The sequence below is a fragment of the Ischnura elegans genome, chromosome 7, assembly GCF_921293095.1.
Source record: "Ischnura elegans chromosome 7, ioIscEleg1.1, whole genome shotgun sequence".
Lineage (NCBI taxonomy): Eukaryota > Metazoa > Arthropoda > Insecta > Odonata > Coenagrionidae > Ischnura > Ischnura elegans.
Genome location: NC_060252.1, coordinates 5,197,399 through 5,225,085, shown reverse-complemented (window position 1 = coordinate 5,225,085; position 27,687 = coordinate 5,197,399). Strand labels below are relative to the sequence as shown.

General features: G+C 38.5%; 1 protein-coding gene across 4 annotated transcripts in view; it reads right to left on the bottom strand.

Moving 5' to 3' along the window:
• Positions 1 to 12,965: 12,965 nt before the first annotated feature.
• LOC124162216 (gamma-aminobutyric acid receptor subunit beta-like) overlaps positions 12,966 to 27,687 on the bottom strand; it is a 138,114-nt gene continuing 123,392 nt past the window's right edge. For 3 of the 4 annotated variants that reach the window (XM_046538673.1, XM_046538674.1, XM_046538676.1), the window contains 5 exons: positions 25,552 to 25,667; positions 24,238 to 24,267; positions 20,142 to 20,310; positions 18,196 to 18,463; positions 12,966 to 15,640 (listed from right to left, as the gene is read on the bottom strand). In XM_046538673.1, coding sequence (XP_046394629.1) covers positions 15,121 to 15,640; positions 18,196 to 18,463; positions 20,142 to 20,310; positions 24,238 to 24,267; positions 25,552 to 25,667 — 1,103 coding nt within the window. In that variant the 3' untranslated portion in view covers positions 12,966 to 15,120. The remainder of the gene's footprint in view (positions 15,641 to 18,195; positions 18,464 to 20,141; positions 20,311 to 24,237; positions 24,268 to 25,551; positions 25,668 to 27,687) is intronic. The other variant, XM_046538675.1, reaches the window with a different exon arrangement.

The following is a 27,687-nucleotide window of genomic DNA, read 5'->3' as shown; positions in this document are numbered from 1 at the left end:
GTATTACTTGCCATATTTTGAAAAATATGGATTAGAATGCAAGCTTCACTCAAAGAAACCAATGTCTACGAAATAAACGCAAGTTTGGCCTATAACGATCACTAGCGCAGTTTGAGGCTGTCTGGGCCCATAATCTGTTGAAAGAATGAGGCAAACGTCAAGTGGAACACACACGTCTTTATTTCTCGGATGACTGACAAGAACAGGGATCAAGGCTTGAAGTGCAGAGCAGTACACGAGAGAATGATAGATGAAAAATGAAGAACGAAATGCCACTGGAGTGTAAACTCAACAATATATGATGAAAAAATTAACATTTTCAGGTTAACAAATCATAATTGTAATTACATTTTGATCACATACTGCAAGATGTGTCCAGGAAAAAAATGCCAATATCTGGAGCCGTTTGATGCATTCTGCCATATTAGGCCTTGGAACTGTTCCTAGAATTGAGTAGGGTGGTCAGAACCATGCTCAAAACAGTAGGGAGAGAATCAGTATGCTTGTATAGAGTGTTGGCCCTACAAGGGAAGAGATAGGGTTCAAAAATGCGTAGAGGTTGACTTTCCCTTACTGACGCATGTTACTGGTAGAGTCATTCCTGTAGGAACTTCTTAGAATACAGCCCGTAGTTTCATCATCCACCTGAAGTTATAATAAAAATACAAAATTTAATATTATTGGTTTAGATTGACAGTATTGATTGGTAATACAGTAGATTCCGGTTAATTGGATTGTATCGGGACAGAAGCACTTTGCCCCAATTAAACGGCTGCCCCAATTAGGCGAACTATCCCGTGTATGGGCATAAACAAACGTTGAAATTATAGAAAGAAGACTAAAAATGCTTATAATACAAACAAAACTATACACAATAATATAAACTATTAATTTGCTTAATAAATCAGAGAGAATAATTTATTTATTAACATTTTTCAAGAATTCTGTTAATCTGAGTTGAAAATATTTTTTATAGCCTCAGGCAACGCTGGAAGAATGCCTTTTACTGAGTCGTATTAAAGAAAAATTAACAGTTAATTATTTAAGAATATGGGATTCCTAAATATTTTATTTATTTACATACGTAGGAGTACTTACTGCTCTAATTGTATCTTACCGTCCAACGAATTTATCTAATGCACTCTGCTGCATTCTCATCACTTTCGTCGCACAAAAAAAGTTGCCTCAGACATCCAATGACAACATTGGGCTACCTTCATTGCTTTGTTGCATAAAAAAGAGTCGTAAGCCCTCGATGACCCTCCTTGCATCCTGAGATGTCACTCGGCTATGATCAGGAGCGATTTCATCTCCATCACTATCCTCATCTTCAGCTTCACCTTGCTGCCTGTATAATATGGTTTTAACAATATCATCTTCACAGTTTTTATTGGTTCCAGAGCAGTCCAAATTGCAATTGATAGTATAGAACTCTTCATGGCTTGTTATTTGGTGCAGTTTTGAATTGAATTCACTATCAGGTTCTGCTGGAATTTTGACTGCATTGAAATGTGGGAAACTGCCATTAAAAAAACAATTTTGAATTGTTTGACAGGTGATATCTCACCAGCTCTCATCCAGAAATATTATCACCTGCAGAGTTTTCAACTTTGAACTTACTTAGTTGATGGTGCATGATGATGTCAGAAGGTTGTCTTCTACAGATTCAGATATAATGTACTAATTTCCCACGGTAAAGTGTTTTCAAATTGGTTGCACCAAGGATGTAGTGTTTGGGGGCCAAAATTCCAACTGAATATTTTTTTATTCACTTGAGCGATTACGATGCGCTGAACAATCATAAAGTACAAGAAGAACCTTTCTCATAATGTGCTAATTCCTTATCCTAACTGGTCATCCATTGGGTAAAGAGGCTCACACTCCTCCATGCATGGCCATAGGTGTCGTAATCCATTTGTAAACTACAGTGAAACCTCGATATAACGACACCCCACGGTGCACTAATAAACACTCGTTATAGCGAATTGTCGCTTTACCGGAGGTGGAGCAAATGATAGCCAATATACCTGTTGCGAACAGATATACAGGAACAGGAGTGGTGCGGCGACAGATAAAGATCTATCCGATAAACGTAAGCATAAATCCAGACGAAAGGCGATGTTTTTTTGCATCACTAAATTTCCTTACTCAAATAACGACTAACTATTCAAACAATTTATAAGCGCCGCACTGAATAAAAATCATGCAAAGCATTGTTTCGTCATCATTATATTTATCGAATGACAGTTTACCACATAAATTTGAGACTGAGGACTCCATTAACTTCATTTCTAACAGATCGCCAGCAATTACAGAGGTTAAGGAGTCTTCATGAAAGTCTTCCGGCGGTGAAACCCTCGCTATGGCGAGAGCCAACACCGAAAGGGTCTCGTAAAAACGAATTTTTTAACACGCTTATTATAGGGTCAATTGACGGTGCATCGGCTATCTCTCGTAATAGCGGGGGTGTCGCTATAGCCCGTACTCGCTTTAACGAGGTTCCACTGTATTTATTCTTAAATCTTTAAAGCGTCGAGGCGTAGTATTTTTCCCAGAGGAGTTTTTTTTAATCAGTTCCCAAAACATTTGAGCAACACAAAACAGTGATAGAACCCATCGCTTTATTGGAGCCCGTTAGTCCTACACAACTGTAACAAAGAGATCCATTTGTTGTTGCTCGGTAATACAGTTCCATTTCATCGGCGTTGTAAGTGTCATCAGCACAAAAATTTTGGAGTAACCTGGGCCATTTGTTCAATTTCCCCTCCTCTGCACTCTAAATATCAGCACTATTTTTTTTCTCCTCTCTTGAATTTTATTTTGCTTCTGGTCTTCCGTCTAGGCACCAAGTTTCAAAGCTAGTTCTTCCAACTTCTTTTTTAACATTGGACTGCTGACGCAAACCCCTCGTTTGGTCACAATTGAAAACCATTGATTTAAAGTGTCCTTGACATTTGGATCCTTGACATTTGTGTTTCAGGGGTGGTGCTTGCTTTCCATAGTGGCTCCATTCTTTTCTCGGTCTATGCTGTTGCTGCAATAACTGAGCCATCGTCGATTTGGGTACCCCAGTTATATCAACCAAATGGCGATGACTGGATTTTTTGGATGGATGACTGAGGATAAATTTTAATTTTGTCCCATATAGCAATTTTTCCAGCCATTAAAAGGTCCTTACTCAAGAAAAGGAGTGATACTCAATTTTATGGCACTTAAACAATGTCACTTATTCAATGTTCATTTACTTGTAGAACACGAGATAAATCCCATTAACCCTTTCATTGCGTAACATTTTCTCAGAGTTGTTTCACATTGGCGGAGAATTTTTTTTCACTGTATTCACTTTGTTTTTCGAAAATATGAAAACAATTTCAATAAAAAAAGGATTTGTGTATTTATTTTACTATTTATTAAACAATTTGTTAATGGCATCACAGTGATGCCATCCGCACCCATGTGATAAATGCTCCGGATATTTATGCAACCCGTTACACAAACATTAGGTGACGACGGACAACATATCTTTACGTAGCAACTAAGAAGCATGGAATAATTTGTGAAATGATGGCGGAATTGAATTATAAAATAAGATGAATATTTTTTCAGATGTCATCCACTATCCATGCATCAAATTTTGGGCAAAGAAAAGTTTTGGAATTTTAATTTCCACATTTCTAAATTTTTAAATTTACCAGTAACTTAGACTTGCATGCAAACATATGAAAGTTATTTTATCTTTATGACATTTTTTTGATTTAATGCTGTAAAAACTAACTAATGATTGTTAAAGTTTTTGAAAAAAGGGTTCAAAAACAGCCCTGGATCTTATGCACATCATATACTATCAGAGGTATACCGATTCGCCATTTTTAAGTCGTTCTTAGGACGTGAGGAGGATTATTTCTCTTGTTTGTCATCAGAGTGTCAGTGGTTTGTCTTTTTTGAGTAACTCAATAGATATTTCTACAGATTATTATAATTTTCCATGCATAAACTCAGTCAGCCTCTCAGTTGCCACGGAAGGGGGAGTTATGGGTTACAACCCCCGTTGAGGTGCCAAAAACGGGTAAAATGGCCCCCGCACCCTCCAGAAGGGCCCTCAAATCTCTGGCAAAAACCCCCCATTTCAAAATCGTGTCTTCGCGACTGTATAAACTGTGCCCACAGAGAAGAAATCTATCGATTAGTTTTCGCACGACTTTGTTTGCATGTCCCCTGCCTCCATCATCAGGATCCTTCGCCCCCGTGTAAATTATAGCATCTTGCACAAGGCCATCAGGCTCAGAAAGCACATAGAACCGACGGACAAGAAATATCTAAACGTGTATGCTGCAGATAAAACGGCAACGTATAATAATCCAAATATAATGGTTTCTTTGCGCATAGAAATTTTGCTGTCATTATTTTCTAATTATAATAGCTCTATTTGGTCGAAGTATAATATGTAAATTGCTTCAAAGTTAAAAAAACCTTCGCGGAGAAGACCCAATGCAGTGTTCAATGTATACATTTGAGTAAATTCTGCCAGATGTAGTTTTATTGCAAGGAGATATTCTAAGCCTAGTTCAACCAAGGCTGATACATAAACGGTCCTTGGGGTTTGAAAATAGGAATGAAATTGAAAATAAAGGTTTCTCCCATATTCCACGTAAGTGGCTAAATATATGTAAAATACTGAAATTTCCAATAGAAAAAGCCCATACGATAAGATTAGAAAAAAAATAAAATCTCTAAAGAGAGGTGAAAATGTACGAAATCGAAAGATGTCCAAAGGAGAGACTGTACTAATGGCGAGAGTTGTAAAAACTCAGTAGGAAGAGCCCACCTTCTCCACGACACGCACACAACAGAATACTTGCATGCATTTCTCATAAGAATGGCTAAAATACTTGTAAAAATAGAGATAGCAGGCGATACATAGTGACTTGTAGTCTACTCCGCTGTGACGTAAAACGACTCTTTTATTTTGAGCCCCGAAATTTGATCATTTTTCCCCAAGGATTTCCCCAATTCTAGTTTCTCATTCGAAATGAAAAAAATGTAGAAGTTTTCCTAGAACCTGCAATATTTCCTGTGAATAACGAATTGGTGGTCGTAATTATTCCCGCTTAGTAACTTTAACAAACTAATACGAAATAAATGAGAAAAAGTCGAAATACCTATTTTTTTTACGAAAACAATAAAATCAAACCCCTACTGACAGGCTCGTTCGGAAAATGAGTTGCAAATATATTATGGAAAAATGTTATGAGTTATAATGGTATTATGTAAATATTAAGCTTAAATAATAATAAAAACAGCAACAGATTATTCAACTGTGTTTAGCGTGGGTATAGTGACCGTATTTTGAAATAAGAAAATATTTTTCGTCGATGAGATGGAAGGAAGATTATGACTAAATATTGTCTACGAAAATTTTAATACGACTAAAACGGGGAGAATAACCTTCAAATGTGGCAACATTTAGTACAAATATTCATAAGAGTAAAGAAAATATCACATTTTAATTTTTTTGTGATGGCGAAAAATCTTACAAAATAAAAAGTACTCCATAAATGTAAAAAAATGTACTAAAAAAATATTAACTTTTTTTCTAGAACGGAAGGCATATCCAGGTAGCCTAATCCAATGTGTGTGCGGGAAACCATCATTAGAGTAGACAGAACAGAGCGGAGGAGTGTAGGGAGCGATTGAAGGACATAGGCCAGCGTGGCATCAATGTGATGCCACCCGCCCGTTGGCAGGACCTACGCTGGGCATCAATGCTATGCCATCCGCACTCAAAGGGTTAAGTATGTGCACCACTGACATTGGTTTTAGTCTTTTTGTTCTCAAATGACTAGATGGGAGTGATGAGAAAAATGGCATCTGTGCATGCGTCAACTACTGAGATGGGGCTTGGAAAAAGAGAAAGGAACGGAAAAACGTGTGATTTTCCAATGACGATAGCTCAGTTTAACAGTGGTAAGGAGGAGTGGAGATGGACCACATCATTCGATTGACTTTTGTACAAGATGATGTAGCAAACGTAACGCTCTTTGTGAGCAACATTGTTCATCTTGACCAGTCTTCTCTGCTCCACATCAGCAAGATATCCATAGAAATTGGCCCGTACCCACTCGTAAACCCTCACCACGCTTTGCACCTCATTTTTCTCATAATCCTGAGTTCATTTAATCATCTCTGGCCCAACTACCGTCACAGGAGTCCTCTCTTAAAAACGAAGGTACGTTGAATCAGGTCTCATGGTCTAGAAATGGAATCCTAATCCTCTCACGGATAGTATTACAACAAGAGATTTAAGAATAAGACAAGAATAGGCACTCTTCTAAAAAATAAGTCTAAATTAAAGGAGGAGAATGTTAAAAAAACAGCATTCAGATAAGAAAAAAATTTTATTTCGTCGCCAGTATCAAGTCAATGTTGACGACTTATAGCCCAATAAAGTGGCATGCTGTCCCAGCTAAGCGGAGAAAACTCTAGGATATTCTTCTATTGGGTTCTGTTCTTCAAGACCTGCCCCAATTAAGCGGCTGCCCCAACTAACCGGTGGACCCATTAACCGGAATCTACTGTATTAATTATAGTCCATCCAAATCAAGTCACTCGATCTTTTGGCAGATATTTTTTCATTACTCGCTCGGGTCACTAAATGTGTGCAATTGGAATAAATCAGAGATGGTTAATTTGAGTTGCAAATGGAATCCGCTTGGAATGAACCACATGAATATGTAGAAACTTATCATTGGACACGGACGTATCTTTTTTTGGTGTTTTTTACCTGTTTTAAAAAAGATACCAAAGGGATATATGTAAATTTCACTATTTGATAGGTAACACAAGGTATTTTTCTTTCTCTTTTGTTTGATTTTCTCATGTGAGAAAAATTTCTTAAAAATTGAGATCAAAGTACCAAAATCTTTTGTAATTCTCTTTTGTCATTGATGCAATATTTCACCAAAAGGTTGCATTATTGACATTATCATAAATGGGGTGGACTATGAGTGACTACAGGTCCCTCAATAGAATTATGCAGTAAACAACGTTTAAAGGTTTTTTATTCTACTGCAATTATACCAATTAAGACTTAACAGGATTTAGGGGCGGCATTAGAGGCCTCAGTGCTGTAGAAATGACTACATAGGTATGTGCTCACTCCGAGCTTATACATAGTGGTTGTGTTCAGGGGGGTATTTCACAGCTGTTGTGGTAGCAACTCCGTTATACTGGTGGCAAGCCTGGGGCCTGTCGTGCAGGAGACTGGCAGGATTCGGAGGAGTGAAAGCCTCGTTAAAAATCAGGGTCCCTCTGGTTTTGAATGGCAGCACCCTGATAGCATTATTGGAGAAAAAAGGCCGAATGACTCGTGAAGAAAGAAGAGAGCAAAAATGCTTGCATGGTGCCGGAGGCAGAAGAGCCAAGAGGCCTTGTGGAAGGTGGCTGGGGGAGGATAGGCCAAGAGAAAACGAGGCAGTCCTCAGGAGGCAATCAATCCCACCAATAGAATCAGAGGAGGTGGTAGGCTAATACATAGTCTGCTTCCCATTAAAGTCAACTTATTAGTTGGAGCGCAGCAAATGAAATAGGCCAGATGGATGGATGGATGGGTACAGAATTCCAGCATAAAAACGAAGTCTAGAATTGGATTTTTGAATGTGAGGAAAATGGAACATGGTGGTACCGTAAGTGTTATCGAAACGGAGCTAAAAAGTTACCAAGTAGAAAGTTAGAAAATACTGGGTCTTAGTGAAACATGATGGAAAGATTTTGGAGAATTCAATACTCGAGATGGAAATGTATTAATATCTGGTAATGTAAACGCACGTAGACAAGCTGGAGTAGCAATATTAGTGATCCTAAAGGCAAAACTAGCACCAACAGATTAGAAACCTATATAAGATGGAATAATGATGGCTAGTTTCAAGACTAAGGTGAGAAATATCTCAATACTACAATACTGTGCCCTAAAAGAAGAAGCGGCCGAAGAAGAGAAGGACAATTCAATGAGAAATTGGAGGCACTGAGCTGGAAAAAAGAAAAAAGCCTTGATTCACTGGAGAGACTTTGGAAAAGATCAAAGAAAGGAAAAAAACATAGGAGAAGAGAAACCTAGTGTTGTACTGTTAATTCATATTAAGTTGACAAAAGCCACCTAAGTTTTTTCGTCTCTCTATTGTCTTTTCTTATGTGTACTGCATTGCCCTCTATCGGAAATAAACTCAATCTGTTTTTGGCCTTTCACACGAAGTCACGTTGTGTCGCGTCGTTCATTGAGTTATTCCTGAACAATCCCTGTATTACCTTCCCGAGGCAGGAGGAGCTGTTTAGTAATCAACACCTAGTCAAAGAAGCAGAAGAAATAGGTATCAATACATAGTGACCACAGAGTATAATGCAAAACACGGAGAGGTTAAAGGGAGCTTTAGGAGATATAGACGAGCTTGGGTTGAAAATTTAGTGCAAGAGGCCTGAGAAGCCGTGGGATAAGACCACAGGAAGGAGCTCTACAGGATAACTGAGACTCTGGCAAACCAAAAGTTAGTGACAAAAAAAAACCATCAAAGATAAACAGGGTAAAACAACAGCAAATGAAGAAAATCAAAATGAAAGAGGGAAAGAGTTTTTTGAAGGACTGTGGAATAGAAATGGTGGGCCTGAAAACATTTGTGAGTCAAAAATCAAAGTTTTTCATATTTAAAACTTGCGTTTGCCATTTTTTTCAGGAGTATAATCCTACTCTTCATTAGTATCATTACTATCTATCAATAGATTTAACATTGATGATGACTGTTTTTCAGGTTAATGCCACATCGACTCATTTTTTGACGATTAACCCTAAAAACAAGCATCAATTTAATCTCGGTGGAAGCCTCTGTAACAGTAGACTTAACAGTTCTTCACTATTGGGTTTCATTATGCAATGTGATTCAGCTATCAGTGTCAGCTGCTTAGGTATATACAATGGTAAAAGTCAGACTCACTTCACTTTAATTCGCAAAGAAGTTTGAACTACTGCTAAGGGCTCCCAGCATGTGCTGCTACCTGGTGGTCCCAAGTGCTCCTTTGTCTTTCAACCAGTGTGTTTCTAGGTAGAGAGACTGTTTTGGAGTCAGTTGCCATGGATCTCTCAAAATCAACAAAAATTGACTCACTCAGCCCTCCATATTGAAGATAAATGAGGGAATGGGATATCAGTAGCAGATAGAAAACCAAATGCATTTAGAAGATTCCAGATGCAGCACAGCTGTAACAACAAATGCAGAAGTAGTGGCAGCTCTCAAAGAGTCCAAGAATGGGAAAGAAAGGAGTGGACTGCTTAACTGCAGAGATGCTCAAAGTTCTTACCAGAATAATTCTAAACAGAATTGAAGATGTAATTGGCACAAAACTGAGGAGAGAACAAGCTGGCTTTAAGCAGGAAAAACCATTCTCGCATATGATGATCTCCACCCTAAGAATTACTTCTGAGCAATGCTTTATTATCAGTCACCAGTATTCATATTTATCTTTTGTAAATTTCAAAAAGGCATTCGACTCAGTCAGTAGAGACTCCATCTGGGAAGCATTATGTGATTTTGGACTTTCCAAGAAAATAGTCAACCTCATCAAAGAATTCTACAGGAATTATAGCTGCCGCATAATACATGAAGGGCAACTGTCAGAACCTTTTGAAATCAGAAATGGGTTTAAACAGGATTATTTATTGTCACCGATTACATTCCTCATTGTTCTAGATGGGATAATGAGGAACAGGGGCGCAGGTAGGAATTAAGGCTAGGGGGGGTTTAGGCGCAACTAATACTTACGGGTGTGGGGGTATTGCATACCTTCCAGGGTAAGCAGGAGTTGCGGGGCCCTCCTCCAGAAAAATTTGAAGAATAATGGTTCAAAATGGCGAATTTTACGGCTTTCTGAGGGATATGTGATAAGTCCTATCTTTATTCTATAAGTAATACTGATCCAGATAAGTAAAATGGATTAAACTTTAAAATTTTTCTGAGCTCTGGGGGGGGGGGGGGTTTTATCCCCACTGCGCCACTGATGAGGAAAGTAACAATCAGACTAAGAGGCTTGCAGTGGGGATTAGTGGTTTAGATTTTTCTGATGATTTTGCTTCATATCTCTCACTCTAAAAGACATTAAAGAAAGGCTTGAAAGTCTCACCAACCATGGAAGGAAACTCGCTACCCATGAGCGTGGGTAGCGAGTCTGTGCCCGAAACGTTGGCGCTCTTATATGGTCTGACCCGCGCGGTATCCCGAGAAGATTTTTTACGTGTTTTTTGCCAGGAAAGAGTTAAATCGTACATGGAAGGAAAATTTGTCTGAAAAAAACTTTGACAAAATGAAGCAAATGAGAATCAATGCAAGAAATAATCAGCTGCTGAATGTGAACCACAAATTAATAGAGCAAGTTGACCACATAATTCCAATATCTTGGGAGCATCATGTCCAAGATGAGAGGCACAGGTGAAAACTTAACCAAAAGGATGAGGACAGCCAAAGGAGCATTTTCACAACTGGCACTAGAGTGGTGATCCAACCAAATTATGAGAAAGATCAAAATACGAATTTTTGAAGCCAATATTGAATCCATTCTCCTTTATGGCTGCCAGCCGCGGAAAGTTACAAACACCGTAACTATCTAACAAGCGGCAAATTTTCATAAATAAATAAAATATGCAGTTTTTTTAACGTATATATTGGCGACAGAGAGTAACAAATGAACACCTTATGAGGTGACCAAATGGGAATCCTATTGGTGAGGCCATGAAGAAAAGAAAGTTTGCTTGGATAAGCCACTTGCTGGGAAGACCAAACAACAGTATCTGCTGTCAAGCCTTAGAGTGGAACGTCCAAAGAAGCAGGACAAGAGGGAGACCCAAGCTAACTTGGAGGAGGTCCACGGAAAAAGAAATAGAGGAAGGAGGGAAGAGATAGGGAGGAGGAGGAAAGGAGGCAGCCCAGAACCATATTGTATGGTGGGGAGGTCCTTATTTGTTGCGGCGCTACGACCTCCAAGGGAATTAAGGAATCGAGTCAAGGTTGGTGGTGATTGGTGCCCACTCTCAGTGCCCACTCCCCCTCAATGCGCCCAACAGCAATTTACCAGGGGAGGCGGTGAACAACTCATCATGAGATTGTTAGTACGTCATCAACTTATTTGCAAAAGGCTTATGGGAAGGGGCAGTACTGGCAATCCACTGACTCATGAAAAATTTTAGGAAATGATTGCTCCAACCACTTTTGTAATCTGAATAGGAACATTGTGTTTAGAAAGGGAAAATATTAAGAACGGGAATAACTAAAACAGTCCTTTTTAACGGAACTGCTTTTGTTTTTCCGCCAGAGCCCATGTAAAGGAAGTCCATTTTGTGCTGAGATTAGCTCGAGAAGTAGACAACAGATTATGAAACAAAACAAGAATCTTTTTTGTTTAAAACTCTGTCACAGTTGGTAATTAAAAAATGTTGTCGATTGAGTTGATTGTAACTTACCTTGCGAGCAGCCTCCCTCAAGGCCACTTCGTACGTGTTCCTCTCAACTGCCATTGAAACTGGATTGCTCTTTATGTCGCAGTGATAAACCAAATGAGGTGGGCACATAGCCAGCAAAGGGGCTTCAACCCCTTAAATAATTTTCCTTGTATGCCGTGATGTCACGCTCGTCATACATCCCCTCAGCACACAACCAGCCCGAGGGCACTTTTTCTGAGTCATTGAAAGTTGTGGATGGAGATCAGGGTTTCAGATCTGAAATTTTCTCAAAATTGGATAGTATCAATTACTGCCAACAGTGGCCTAAACTTTAATTTAAAAAAATATCAGGTAGAATTAGGAAAGAAACTCCTACCGAGACCAAGCCACTATAACTATGGCCATCTTGGTGAAAACAAACGATGACTATAAGTATCAGCAAATCACTATGCAAACAAAATATATTGATTATCAAATGAAAATTATGGTTTTCTTATGTGTAGAAATAAAAAAGAATAGAAAAAACTACCAGTGCTGGCAAACTGCACACAACCCTAGCACTACCCAAAGCAAATGTGCCTGGCTATGTGCCTGTAGTGAGGGATAAAATGCTGTTGTAATTATTTAAACTGGTTAACTTTATGAGCATAGGGGAGCTTGGTGACTTAGTGGGTAGAGTATCCAAGGGTCCTGGGTTCAAATCCTTGGCGAAGCCATTGAACAATCCCAAACGAAAGAAATACCCTTGAAGTGTGAGGCGGCCAAGGTAAAAGCACTGCCCTTCACATTTGAACGTTCACATGCTTGTGGCTTACTCGGGGAGCATGCTGGTAGTTCAGTTTGGAGAGAGTTTGAATCTGAGAATACTGGGTTGAAATCCCAGGGGGAGCCTTTGGATACCTCCAAACCACAATCCTTGAAGTGAAAAGTGGCCCACGGAAAGGAAATACTGCCCTGAATACTTGAATTTCATTTGCCAGTGGCGTAATACAATGGGAGAGCTTTGTGCAATCTGTCAAAACAACCTGCAGTTTGAACCTCTTTGTGAGTCGGGATTTTGAGATTATGGTATTTTGTGTAGTGCTTCTGGAAGTTAATTAGCTATTCTTTTTACCTGTCAGTAATTGTAGGCTATTGCAGTTGTGATTTTGGTTGTAGCTTGTTGCTCTTGCCTGTGGTTTGTGATTAACTAGAGAGAGAGTCTTAGGGCAAATATCAACTCACCTTCACATCCAATGGATCAGGAATTTATGTTGTCGGGTGCTGTAGGATATGACTAATCAGTGCCAGCTGTCGTCATCAGCCTTCAGCGGCCAAATGTGCTGGGCCAATTTATATTACCTCTATTAATACATTGACTCAGTAGCATGGAACTTATATCTTAACAGTACAATTAAGGTTGAAAGAATTATCTCGCTGTTCATGGCATAATCATAATATGCTTTTGAGTAAAATGTAATTTAAAATGATTAAATTCAGACAGGCATAGTTGATTTGAATTGTAGCCGTGATTTACCACATGATGGGGTCTTGTGAACCATTTCATATGATCAATCACAAAGTCTTTATTTCACTCATAGTCGGGAATGTTGTTATAAGTTATTATTATTATTTCAAATGCTGGTGAACTGCCTCTTTCCCTGATCAACTTGAAAGAAGGAACTTTGAAAAACGAGGATGTTCTTCAATCTTGTCATATCCATGAAGTCCACTGTTTTATCATCGTGCAACTATGTGCAAGGAAAACAACTTTTTGTTCTGTTCACCTGGGGAGAAAAATCTGAATCGAAACATATCCTATATCAGAAAAAAATGTCCTATTCAAATTTGGGTACCTACTTAGTAGCTGTAGTGGTTTTTGTATGTACCCCGTCAGAGGAATGATTTTTTAATTTTTCTGCAATGCCAACGAATCTGCTTTGTTTCTACTTTCACTCATCTTGAGATGAGGCAAAGTTGTGCTGTCTGGACTTTTCTGAAATGATGAGGGACAATGGTGGATATATGAAGTGTTCTCAGGCCTCACACAATCAGGTCTATGGGTTTATAAATGCTTATAAAATCATTTCTGTGGCCAAGTGTGCCACCATCTACAGTGCACAAAACAACATTTTTTAAAACTTGTTAGTACATTTTTCTGATCATTGTTCTTGTTGTTTGTGTAGACTGTTGTGGAGGGCCTCTTTTTCTTAATCAAATTGATGATAGATCTCCAGATGGGACTCAAGCAAAACTGGAGTTGAAGTCGAAGTTGTTGCTATCCAGTTTAATCTCCGTAACCTTTATGGAGAGTCCATCCTGATACCTTGTTGACCTACTGAGCAATTGGGTCTTTTCAAAGTGAAAAAGATGGCCGTCAGTGAGGCTATATTCCGCTACCACTGATTTTTCTGAATGGAAAAGCCCTATGCAACTCCGATGTTCTTTCTCTACAGTGCAGCTAAGTTCTCCAGTAATTTGACCAAACTTGCATTGGATGCTGTGAACTCCTGAACGTCTTTAACGCTCTCCAGGTGGCTTGTACTTTCCCATGTGGTAAGTGGAAGGGGTGAATGTTGCTCTTATTAAGCATCTGAAATATTTTACCCCAAAACTTATGTATACCAAATACATACACTTTAAAAGGTTTTTTTTATGATCACCAGAAGCCTTTTAGGAATCAGGAAAGATGTTTTTGCCAAGTCCTCGTGTTGACTCTCCTTGGCTATCATCTGAAACCACATCTGGCCCAATGAATGAGTCCTAAGAGAACTTCTTAAATATGATCCACCAGGAAAGTATAAGATAAAGTATTATTCTAGTGGATACTCTTCAACCATACAAAAACCACCACGCTTTCAGGTTGAAACGTTTGGGTTGTGAAATTTCATGCTCGCGAGTATGATTCACAGTGCTTCATACTCTTAGGAAAGGAAGGGGAGTGGACACTCATAATTTTCATTTTAACATGAATAGACTCTACCACACAAAAAAGAGGTATACGTTTCAACATTTGCAAAGCTAATTAGTAAATCAAGTTTGCATTTAAGAACTTGAGGGAGCTGAAACTCAATATAAGCACAGTGAACCACTTGGCTACATTCTTTGGCACATTAACTACATATATGGGTTTTTGCTTTTGAAACAGCAAGCAGCACGTCACACTACACGAATCTCACATTCTCTTTTTTTGGTTAGTACTTGTTCAATCAATTTTGCAATAATTCTTCTCTTAATATGTACTCCAATGTGTCAATTCCTTGTACAAACTTAACTCTTTTTTTTCTAGCCCTTACTTTTTTTTGTAAAATGTTCACTTTGCCTCTGAGGCAGGATGCATTCTCTCTACATTTTTACCAATCTTGCAAGTAAAATAGTAACAGTAATGGGCAGTACACACCAAACCAATGTTGGTGTCACTTTGCATCGTTATGTGTGATACACAATCTCTCTTTGCAAGCATGCAACCTTTCATCACTGCCTATTAATGTGTACGAGCAATATTGGCCCTATCCAATAGTTTTTCACTTGTTGCTTAAAGTTGTCACGTAAAAGAAGACAGCTTTTTTTCTGTATGTCTGACTTGACATGGCAGTTGTATTGTTGTAGCTTTCTCGAGAGCTGTGGAGTAATGCGTGAAATACTGTTTCAAGCATGTACGTCTCTCACACGAAATAAAAGATCCAGTACACGGCATTGAACAGCATGAATGACACTGGGAACACTATCCTCGAGTACTTGTCTATCACATTAACGTCCTTGATCTTGGGCATGGAGTTGCGCAGTGCGGATGCACCCTTGCGCAGGGTCTGCATCACCCTGGGCTGGTGCCTGCCCCTGCACCCCACACCGCTGCCGATGCTCACGGACCTGCGAGGGCCTCCGAAGCCGGCCCTGTGTGTGGGGAATGCATAACCGCGACTCATTCGAAAGCTAGGGGGGAATTTGCCAGGGGGCTGGGCCAGCGAGGGGTCCCCCCCACCCATGCTGCCCCCCGCCTCGGAGCTGCCTACGGAGCGGGCGCTGCCGCTGTTGTTGCGCCTGCGATTGCGAATGCAGGGAATGGGGGACATCCTCAGCTCCTGCAGCTCAATGATCTCGCCCTCGGCTCCACCACCCACGTTGCCCACCATTGTTGGGATGGCTCCAGGGTGGACCTCCGTGGGGATGCCTGTGGTCGGATACCTGCAGCCATAGAATGCAGTGGAGAGATATATTGGAACCATGAAAACCTGCATGAATAACAAATAACAATGTAGTAATATATTGTACGCAATCACGTGCAGCGGTGCACAGGTGTGTGTGTCATGCAGTGCTTTGGAAAGCGTCCGTTGCGGAGCAGCGACAAAGCAGGGTTTTGCTCTATGATAGTTGCTTGGTAAGCATGACTTCTGCTCTCCAATACGCTATGCACACTTTATATTTATATAACTCCTTATTCAGTAAACGCAGTCTGAGAGTCACGTTGGAGCAAGTGGTGTAATTGGTAGTGTACCAGACTGGCAATCAGCAGAACTGGGTTTGAATCTCAGCAAAGCCATTGCATTTGTAATGGCGAATATCATCTGTGGTGATTGGAATAATTGGCAAATAAGCCAACATTTTATTGGACAAACTTGTCTGTTAACACTGAAAATGATAGGTCTAATATGAATGTAGTAATGGGATCATCACTCAGACCCCAAATCACAATTCATTGGAAGAATTTGAGGAATTGGTGGAAGGGTAAGGTAAGTTACTTTTCAAAGATAATCTCTTCTCTGTTCAGCCATTCTTGCGTTAGTTTACTGTAAAATGTGAAAGTTTCCCCTTAGTATTGGCTATGAGTTGGGGACATCAGTAGGGTTCAGGTTCATTAACTCTCTTCGAGAGAGTTTGTCACAGAGGGAAGGAATCCCATGCAAGGCAGAAAACTGCGATGAAACGCGGGAGCTTCAAGTGCGAGGCTGAGAAGGGAAGACATGCTCGGCATGAGTTGGCAATGCCACCCACCTACGTGCATTGAGAGAAGAGGAATTGCTTAAGAATTGAGGCCATTGATTTGTTATTGTAAATATAGCTCAAGAAGTAGATGCTAGATAGAAAAATGTTTGTCTTTCCTATTTTAAAAATTTTATAACAATTAAAACCAACGAAAAATTGGTTGACGAGCCCATTGCAATCATCCTGTGGCATTTCTCTCGTGTTATTTCGAACTCAATACATATCATGCGAGATACTCAAGTGTGGAATATGAGTTGTGGTGCTCTAATTGTACTTAGTACATTTATTTTATTATTACAAATATGCAAATATAACAACTATCTCAACTTTCCTGAAATATCGTCAATTTGCAGTCGTGTCGTTGTCAGATGCCTCAGGAGTCACTTCAGTTTACCAATAACTGGCTTTATGTTGTTAAAACAACTGTAGACTTACTTCAAGACTAGTTACGATCTATACGAAGAAGAATGATATGCCTCAGAGATTTTGAGATTGAAAAAAAGCTAGCATTATCCATCTTCGCATCTCTCTTTACCCCAGGCTATAAAGACAAAAACATAAATTTATCCTGACAATTATGATGATTAGTATTCCAGCTATTGCCTATTACTCAGATTTCTCATTAGGTATTTTGTCAAGTAGGAATGTTAAGGCACATATGTACATTGGTTGAAAATAAATTATGACTGGATCAGTCCCTAGATCCTTTTCAGGACATATGTAATTGAGACAAGGTAGAGTTCTGATATGTCTTCAATCAAAGAGGACTTCCATATACTGATTAGGTAAAAGCATTTTAATTTTTTTTTCTTTTTCAAATGTAGATAGGTACTAAGGTAATGACTTTTTATTGACTTGACCAATCTTGTAATGCCTGGTTAGCATTAGCCAGAGCATGATAAAACGGTAACCTTAACTTGAGAATATTTTAAAATATGTTGTAATTACATACATATAGTATATGTACGTAGTTTATAATAGTGTTTTTTTGAACTCATGACCTGGAATGGAAGTATTTGTTGACTGTCATGATACTGTGCTTCGTGTATGTCATATGTTTTAAGGCTGTCTACAGCTCCCCATATTCATGTAACGCAGTATTGAATAAACATCCACGAGAACATGACATTGACTATGGGTTTTCATGTTTCCATTCCCCGCAAAATTTCATCAAGACCCTTGTATGCTCAGTTGTTCATTCCCTTGACCATTATTCTGCAATGAAGGTGAGATCACCAAACGACCCCCCCCAAGAAATATGCAGCCACTTTGATGCTATTTTCAAGCTTCTACTTTTCTTCCTCCAGATAATGCATACAGGCCATATACAGGTATACATATAGGTATATGGTATATATAGGTATATGGCCTGTATGCAATATGCAGGTATATTCCATAAACCAATTAATTGTGTCTTTAGGTATGCTGTAACACAAATGTGCTTTGCAGTAAAGTTTTCTTGGGTTTTTCACCAAGTTTTCTGGGGTTTCGGGATTGGATTCCTGGATCCCTGATGACGATGGCCGAGTCGTTCATCGAAACGTTGGAAGGAGATATGAAGGAACTTACCCGGTGCAAAACCCAGGAAAACTCTACTGCAATTGTTTGCTGGAAAAAAACCAAATATTATGCAAATGTGCTTTGTTAAAAGCCTTAAATTAGAAACACAAAGTTGAACTTGCCAGAGTCAGAAGTCGATAACTCAAGTCAGCTTTGGAAATGAAAGTTTGACCTCTAGAAAATGAAGTGAGGGGTACCTGGCGTCCGCGTTGGCCCTCGCTGAGGAAGCACCTCCCGGTCCCGAGTTGATGGGCTCCAAGGTGTTGGCCTTCTTGGACGAGCTCTTCTTTTTGGCTCTTGCGCCCCAGTAGGTGTAGTTGACGGCAGCATATTCGAGGAGAGCGGCAAACACAAACACGAAACACATTACGAGGTAAATGTCAATGGCCTTGACGTAGGAGATCCTGGGAAGGGATGATCTCACTCCCGTGCTGATTGTTGTCATGGTCAGCACAGTGGTGATACCTGGGGAGGGAGAGCGAGGGCTTTTACTGTGGCTAGCGCGTGGGCTGTGTTTTGGTGTTTGATGATCTGGTGGTGAATTTGGCGCAGGGCTTGGTTGGTACATGATTGATGTAGTGAACTGGCAGAGATACTGTGGTTCTATCAATGCTCTCTTTCAGTACCATGATATGTCCATGCTGAGGCTTTTTTTATTTCACCTGTTTTCTTAAATAATCTACATATTTAATAATGCATGCCCACTTTTTGAAATTGAAAAGTAAAAAGTGAGCATACTCGCAAGAAAATTTGATTTTAGGTGAGTCCTGATCATACTTCTCTGGCTTTTCCACACAGAGAAAAAGTGAAAAGTCACAAAAAGTGAACAGCGAAAGAAAAGTCACAAAGCGAAACTTCATAAGTGTATGAATCTTCAAAGGTCAAATCTGTCACATGAATGGCGATGAAATTCATTTGAAATAATTAAAGTGAGAAATAAATCACTAGAACAGTAATTGTTCCATGCACCACCTCTGGAATTCCTTGGGAAATAGAAGTGTAGTTATGCTCTCAAAAGTCAGGTTTAAGAATCCCCTCTTAAGTGTCCCCATTTGAAACAGTTTCTCTAATGCCCTGGTCTTCCCATTCAATGCAAAGCGGCATGCTGGTTTGTGGAAAAACCAAACTTCTGAATTGGTGCGCCAGAAAACCACCCAGCCCTAGTTAGACTGCTGGCTTCATGGCCCACGCTCTAATTCCTGGTGTCCTTGGTACTGTGGTGCTGTACCATGCTGCATTTGTGGCATTGCATGTCTGCCATCATGAAGCACTTTGTCCCCTATAGCCACCAAAACTCCACTGTGAGAGATAATGCTTCGGCAGCTTAAGGAGTTTCTGTTGTGACTGCACGGTTAAAAGTAAATCCATCACACTTATTTCGTTGGGAAGAAGCTTTCCTTTTTAATGAAGACCTGCTTGATGTTAAAATTTAACATGAGAACTCACAACAAGGAGGCAGTCCAACGCCTATACATATTGTTAGGTAAATTGTTTTTCTAGCCTTATGAGTCCACTCTACCTCCAAAAATATGGACAGCAATGTAAAAAGTACATACATATTTGCAAACCTCTGCTTTCAGTGGCGTAGCTAGGAATATGGTTTGGGGGGGTATGAGGGGGGTTATCCCCCCAGGAAACGGGGAGTTCAGGAAAATTTTGAAAAATAACCTACCTGAAACGGCATTTTACATCATTTTTGCACTTAAAATTAAACTTTAAGCAGATGCAGTCATTATATATCAAATCCAGATAAGATTTTTAAATAATTTTTGATTTCTCTTAAGGCTTTGGGGGATACATCCTCTAATCCCCTAATAAATAGTTATGCCACTGTCTGCTTTGGTTTTGCACTATTTGTGATGTGATTTTGTGAATTTTATATTCATTGCCTCGAAATTGGTTTCTAAGAGCCGTATGTACCCACACAGCACACGGACACCTTTAGGACATCCGGTGACTGTCTGCCAAGTGGCCTATGGACGTCTGTAGGACGTCCGAATTCATGCCAAAGGATGTCCGCTGCAAGTCCGCATGTCAGTAAAAAAGGTGGCCTACGGACGTCCTGAAAGTGTCCGCTCCGGACACCTTCAGGACACGTTTAGGTTAGGATTGCATTTTGTTCGATACTAATATATATATTTACCTAATGCCACTCTGGCGCTGGTGGCTTCATGGTTGATCCAGAAAGAAACCCAAGACAACATTACAATGAGGATGGATGGCAAGTAGGTTTGGAAGACAAAATAGCCAATATTCCTTTGGAGCTTGAAAGATAAGGACAGCCTCTGGTAGATTCCCGTCGCCAAACGTTCCTGTGTGAAGACAATTGAGAGAACACAGTGTATTAATGTTTTACAATTTCTTTCATTCTATGAACTATTTTTCAATGATTTCAGTGTTATGAAATTTAAACTATTTATTAGATAGAAGCTCTTGTTATAATGGGATTCAAAGTCTTATTCTGGTAATTTTTTGTGGTTGTGAACAAACCTGGGAAGGAAAAGGAGCATTGTTTCAGAAAAAAACATTAATTCTCCTTTTGCCTTGTGGTAGAATAATTTCCATGTAAATTATTGTTCTTAGATTTTATGATAAGTTATTGTGCCATGAAATCCATTTGCATTGGTATAGCAGTTAGTTTTCATGCATGTATATTTTATCTGCTAAAATTTTAAATGAAGTATGGAACACCAAAAAATGTTATTGAATACAACATCACTGTTAATGAAGAATATATAGTCTTTACCAGATTATTAGTTTACTGATGGTAAAACTTCCTTTTTGAATATTGAAATATGTAGTTTAATTAATAATAAGTTTAATGAATTTTGGGGTATTTGCTAATGTTCATAAATAATACTTTTACTGTCTCCTGTGAAGGGCTTTAATATTACTGGTTTTATAGAATCCTAAACTTTTTAATTTACAGGAAGATGTTAGTCCTTATCAATTACAATTAGCTTATGCATTTATCTATGCATTTTGCTCTGGGGGCTGCTATAATACTCTGCCAAGTACCCTAGCGGTTGCTTATAGAGTACATACAATACACATAGATGCAAAATTACTTTGGCCTACAGTGATTTCTCTTGGGCAGTGAGGCTATAATTTCCTTTATTGGTTACAATCTATTTGCATATCTATGAAAGATCACACAAAGTAGGCATGGTAAGCATGCACTTAATTTTCACACCCAGGTACATTTATTGTCTTGGAAAATTTGAGGGTAAAGCAATTTTGAAGAATTCCTAATGTTAGTGAAGTAATATTTTTAGTGAAAAAAGGGCTCTATACTCAAATTACATTAGTTTCTCATCACTGAGATATGTCAATGCTTTCTGTTTGTTCATCTAAGACTGTCTCACTTGAGGAAATTTTGTGGAAAATTTGTGATAAGGGTGAAAAATGAAAAAAAATTTGGAAAAAAATTGGTGAGAATTGGAAAGGTTATCATTTGGTAGCATGAAGAAAACCCTGTTAGGAAAAGCAAATTAAAAAAATACCCAAGGTTTTTGCTAGCCATGAAGACGCTTACAAAGAAACAAAACAATTAACCGGCTGAGCATTCAGTCAAAATACCTTTTTATTCATAAATCATGATATACTTCCATGAACAATAGTTTATGCCAATATTCAACATTGGCATCATTCATATTGTGGCATCTTCTTGTACCAACAAATTTAGGTCATATCAGGAACATTTAAATGATTCTGTCTGCAAGTGATATCACATATGATGCCACGTTATGTTGGAGTGCATTTTCATTATCAGGGAAAACTATGAATTGTTAAAAAAAAAGTTTGTATCTCTTTAGTCTGCTAAAAATCAAAGGGCAAGTATTCATACACAAAGAAGAGAATGTATATGGTGGGGGCTCTGCGCTGCTCAACAAAATTTAGGCTAAAAGTTAGGGATTTGTACTACATGAATATGAAAGGCAATAGTATTTAAATCACAGTACGAAATTCCAATGATCAAGATAGAAATAGAAGGGTATATATTTAAGTCCTGCATATGATTGTTCATGACTATGGATAAATATTTGTGTACACTAGGCCCTTTTCCCTGGGATAGGAATGAATTTTTTGTTTAAGAGTAAAATACTTCAGTAATCCTCATGTTTTTTAAGCAATCCTACAAGCAAATGTGCAACATTTATTGAGGGTGGAAGCTATTGAAAGCTTTTGAGCTAAATCTCATATATCAGGTACTAACTAAAGACTTATTGCATCAGTTATCCCAGTGAGAAATGGGTGGTGGAATCCACGTGGAACCCACGTGGAATCCACGTTGAGTGGTGGATATTTGGTGGTGGTGGATATTGAGTGGTTGAACCCACGTGGAATCCACGTTGATTTCAAGTGGATTTGTGGTGATTATCATAAAATGTTAAACAGAATTTCTAATTTGTGGAACTTAACTCTCTGGTGACATTGCGTCATTTATCATCCTGAAACCACGCTAGTTATGTGAAAATGTATCGCACATTCTATTTTTATATAATTCGTGGAAAGGCAGCCATGAGAGCACATGAAAACTCGTAGACACATATATAGAAGGTTTAGATATAGGGTGGTTGAGGTTTTAATGGTTTTAGGACAGCACCAACTGCTGTTTTAATTTTTCCACCAAATTTCCACGTGGGTTCCACGTTGATTCCACGACCAAAAACACGTGGTATCCACGTTAATTCTCCACGTGGGTTCCACGTGGATTCCACCACCCATTTCTCACTGGGATGGGGTCTTGATAAGGGGATAGCTCTAGCCTATGACTATATTTTTACTCATGATAGGGAAGCAAAGAATGTATGCATGTAGTATATTATTTATGCACTATCATAGAGCAGGTAGAAGAATTTTTCGTTCTTTTACACATTAGCGAGAGTGCTTTCCTAGCTACAGAGAACACTATCCACTCACTGTGTAGCTCCATTATAATGCCAGAGTTTGGAGTAAGATTTGAATGAGTTTGTTAGTGTTGGCTGATTGTTCTGTTCTTACTACTTTTAGCAAATTTTTGCCATGTTCAAGGCATAAAATGACCATTTTTTAGTGATTTTTGAAAATATACTCTTTTTGACGGTCCAGACTGGCTTTGAAAACACTTGATTAGGAATTGCTGAAAGCTTTATTGTCACTCATTGAAGTCTTCTTTGTTTTCCATCTCCTTTATTTCTTTAGCAAACTTCATTTCAACACTCATGAAAAAGGAGAAATATCAGGGCCTAAATAAGATCTCTTTTTAAACAACGCAACGAGGCTGACTTTTTTCATTTCCTATTTTAATATTACCATTGAAGGTTTTAATACTGGCCCTCAGCTTTTGGTCACTGGTCAGCCACCTTGAGCCCTTTTATATGTGTGTATGTATGTCTTTTCTCAGAACTTGTATTAACACTTGCCATGCAGGTCTTACACCTGCCTTAACTCTGCTGACTGGGCTTTTTGGGCAGTTATGAATGTAGTAAATATTACTGTACTCTCATGAACTATTACAGTTACAAATGTATCTTCTAGTAAAAAGAGAGTTTGAGCATAATGACACTAAAATCTATTGAGAGAATGAGATGGTTGAGGAGGAAATGCAACAATATGGGCCACGGTAGCCGTGAATGCCTTTATCTCTCGCTCCATTTGGGAAAAGTGTGGAATGTGTCAACCAAATTGGTGGCTCTGGTCACACTGCCTGCGATTGTATCTCATTCAGTTTGTACATCAAAAGGAAACTGCAAATTATGCTCGCTTGCCTTTCTTTAGACATGTATGCATGAAGGCTCTTAATTTATTTGGTCGAGTGTTTATGTTGTACTGTACGTGCTATGGGTCAGGGGATCCCTTCCTCCCTTATGATACATTGATGATACATTCCTCTAAAAACAATGATCAGAGGAATTCAAGTTAATTATTAAAAATTTCCCCCTCCCCAAAACATAGAAAATATTCAGCTTCCTTGAATTCTGCTCCCTCTGAATTTTTCCTGAATATAATCCATAGAACGCGAAATAATCCGCATGGGTAAATGGCTTTTGGTTATTAATTGTAGGGCAAGGTTCACCCCTGGCTGGTCCACGGTTGTTTGCTTAAACAATGAGGTGAAAATGGAGCAATAATTGAGGTTTGTGTGTCAATGAAGAGGACCTGTTCTATAGGAGTTGAAGCAGAATGAGGGAGTACAGCAGAGTCTGGCCTCAAAGGGCTCTACATGCTCCTAGCAATCATTGGAGATCATATCATACCTTTTTCAAATGCAATGATTGCACTTTTACCTGATGGATTTGCAGGGTAAAAGAATAACTTTCATTAGTCTTATGTGGGTAATTCATAGGTATTGATTTTTTTTTAACTTAAGACAGAGTTTAGTGTACAAACAGGTTAGCTTGACATATCTTTGATTTTCCACTGACATATTATTTCAACTGGGCTATTTAAAGGTCCTTTTATTGGTTTTTGTGTGAACATTATTCTACAGTTATGATTTATTTTTTATAAATTAAATCTGCATACAATTTGAAGCATTTTCTAGGAAATATAAAGTTGCTATTATTAATTTATTTGTTTTTTTTTTTGGGAGTTGCTTTCTAATGAAAAAGAAATGTATAAAGGACAATCATTATTGCAAAAAATATGAACTGCTAAATTTGATTACATTTGTTCCTTCTACTTAAGGTTATAAAGAAACTGATAGAAAGATATTTCTATGATTATAGCTTAAATTCGGAATGCTGCAAGTTGCAAACAAATTAAAAGTTTAGCGTTATATTCATGTATGCCCAGAAGACATTATTAGATATTTAGCATTTTTGCCCTAAATTCATCGTCATGCACTACTTTCAGGCAGTGATAGTGAATGGTATTAATTTTGGGTGAATGCAGTAATATGTATATGCATATGAATTATGCTCTGCGGAGTCATCTGGATCATGTCATGCTTCTAATATTTATAATTCATGTGATTGGTAATGTTATGTAGTTTCCAGATTTTAAATTATAATTATGTTCTCGAGAGATCAGCTAAATAGGCATTCATTGTAATCTGAAGGCTCTGGTAATCTGAAGTCCCATTAAGTTGACTACATATGCATAAAACTTAGTGTTCAATGTTTGGTCCAACAGCTTGCTCCAGGGAAAGTGGCCTTGATCCATAATTTAGTTTCAATGTAATAATTCCTACTCTCTTGTATTTTGCAATGAATGCCTTTCTCAGCTAATCCAAATACTATAGCAGTGAGAATTATTATTTGCATTTTTTTTCAATTTGAAATATTGTAAACCTGAGTAAACTAGATTACTGTATGCTTACTGTATGAAACCTTAATTTTTATCACCTAGGAATGCTAACAGAAAACTCATGCCTTTGTGGCTTATAATTTTTAATATATGTATTGTCCATTTTATGTAGTGGGGCGCACATTTACACTGTCTCTAGTATTTTTACACGGGAAGTAGCAGAGAAAAAGATGGAGTGAAAGTTTAGGTATCTCTCAATAGAATGTCAGTGGTGAATGTGAGAGCCAGAGGTGGTAGCTCTGTACTAATTATCAAACATTTACCTTCCTGTCATTTGTCTCATATCCAATGATTGTGAATTGAGGCAACTCTGCTTCATCCACGCCCATCACAGGAGTATCTTGCCAGTACATAACAACATCAAGGACAGTGTAACCATCTGAAACAAAAAGTAAATGTCTTGTCAAACAATTAGCAAATTTGTGAAACAAAAGTTAGCCAAGATGCTTTAAAATTTTTAGCTTGACTTGGCACGCATTTTGTTCATTAAGTTGTCATGGAAACGGTGAAATAATACAGTTGATTGATTGCATGTTAGGATGGACTTTTGTCAGGAGACCTCACACTTATTGTTAGACCTTTGTTGATGCATTGTGCCAACTCCATGGTTGTCTTAAGTGCCATTTTCCAAGAGCGCAAAGGTGGAGGCATAACTTTTCAGTGAACATTGGTCACCCATCCAACCTTATGGCTGGTACGTATATGGCAAAAATTATCAAATTATTTAAATTAGGAATAGTGACAAAATTAGCTTCACAGTTTCATTGGAAAAATTAATGTGAATTGGACAGTGTCTGGCGTCTATACCAGCCTTGAAGGTCAGCCCGTGCAACTCATGCAATTTTATGTGCTCCCCTTAGTGATTTCTCATTAACGATGCTGGTTTTGACAGAAATTGAGTAGTTACCATACTTGCATTGATTCCGCCAAGTGATGCTGGAATTAAGTGTTGATATTGTGGAGAGAGCTATGAGGATGGTGACGAGGAGTGCTTACTGGTGGTTTTCATGATTTTTGGAAATATTAGCATTGCTTGGGAACCCCTGGAAATGCATTATTAAAAGTTACTGAGGTATTGAAGTGTAAATTTGCTGGATTGGTTTAATCTACTCTGAATGAAGGTGAGATCTAAAGTTTGCAAAATAGATGAGTTGATTTGGACAAATGAATTTCTTAGGATTCCCTTGCAACGGTAATATTTCTTAAAACCATGAAAAACTGATGTTATACATCCTGTGTCATCATCCTCAAAGCATACTCCATAATATGTAACGATAGCACTTTCTGCAATAAGGTTTGTGTGTCACTTAATGGAAACACCCCTAAACAGCCTTCCGGACGAATCACTGATCAGAATGACTAATGGGTGAAAGCTTGGTGGAAGGGTAACTTCTTGGAAACAACTTGCGTAACTAGACAACTAAATTCATATGTATTATGATATTTACACTACAGGTGAGAGTACCCAGAAAAAAAAATCATTAGCCTTCGCCAAGTTTCAAAGCTAGATCTCTCACAAAGATCTTAGATTTGCTACCTGTTACTCGAGCAAGCAATCTTGCTTGATGATGAATTTCAGACTGGGGTTCGTGAGCAAGGTATTTATATCTCAACCCCACATTGTGGCATTAGAGACAGGGGTCGCGCTTACAAAATCAGTGTCGCATTAAATTTGTCATGGTTTATTCCACCTTCGGCTACAGTGACTCCACACCCACTGGCGTGACTGTGTGTTACTTGTTATAAATGCAGTACATACTTTAAACTGTTACGATGTTATTTCATGCCTTTGGTATTCCTTTGTGGCACTGGTAGAAAAATTGTCAGGGTGCATTCGCTACCACCCATAGGGTGTTATCTGGCCAAGTGTGGCAATGTTTTTTTTAAAATAGTATAGCAATAGTAGTTTTGTTAATAAGGACTTTTTTGTTATGTTTTCCTTTTGTAAATACATTGTCCCTTTTCAAATTACAACAGTAGTTGGTGCAATCATTTCCCAATATAAGTGCAAGTTTATTCCCCTCCTGGCACTCATGTTTCATCCGTTGCTTCAGTCAGAACAGATCAGTGTCTTGAGCTTGAGGTGAGCAGATGAGAAGTGGTACCTTGAGCAATGGGAATGGTTTCGTAAGCAGATAAATTAATATGGTACATATTTCTATAATCCAGTTTTGGTGAAACCAGGTACCTACCTCTTCCTTCGGAACTTTTGAAAAGATGTGTGACAGTGTGGGGAAATGCAATCAAAGGATCCAAAAAATGGTGCAAGGGGCCGAAATGTAATTTCTGGAAACACGAAACAAGAGTTCCTGTGTATGTGTTCCATAATTGGCTCTGTTTCTGCAAATGAACATAGTAACATCCTCTTATGTGCCACGGTACAGAATTTCCATAGGTTG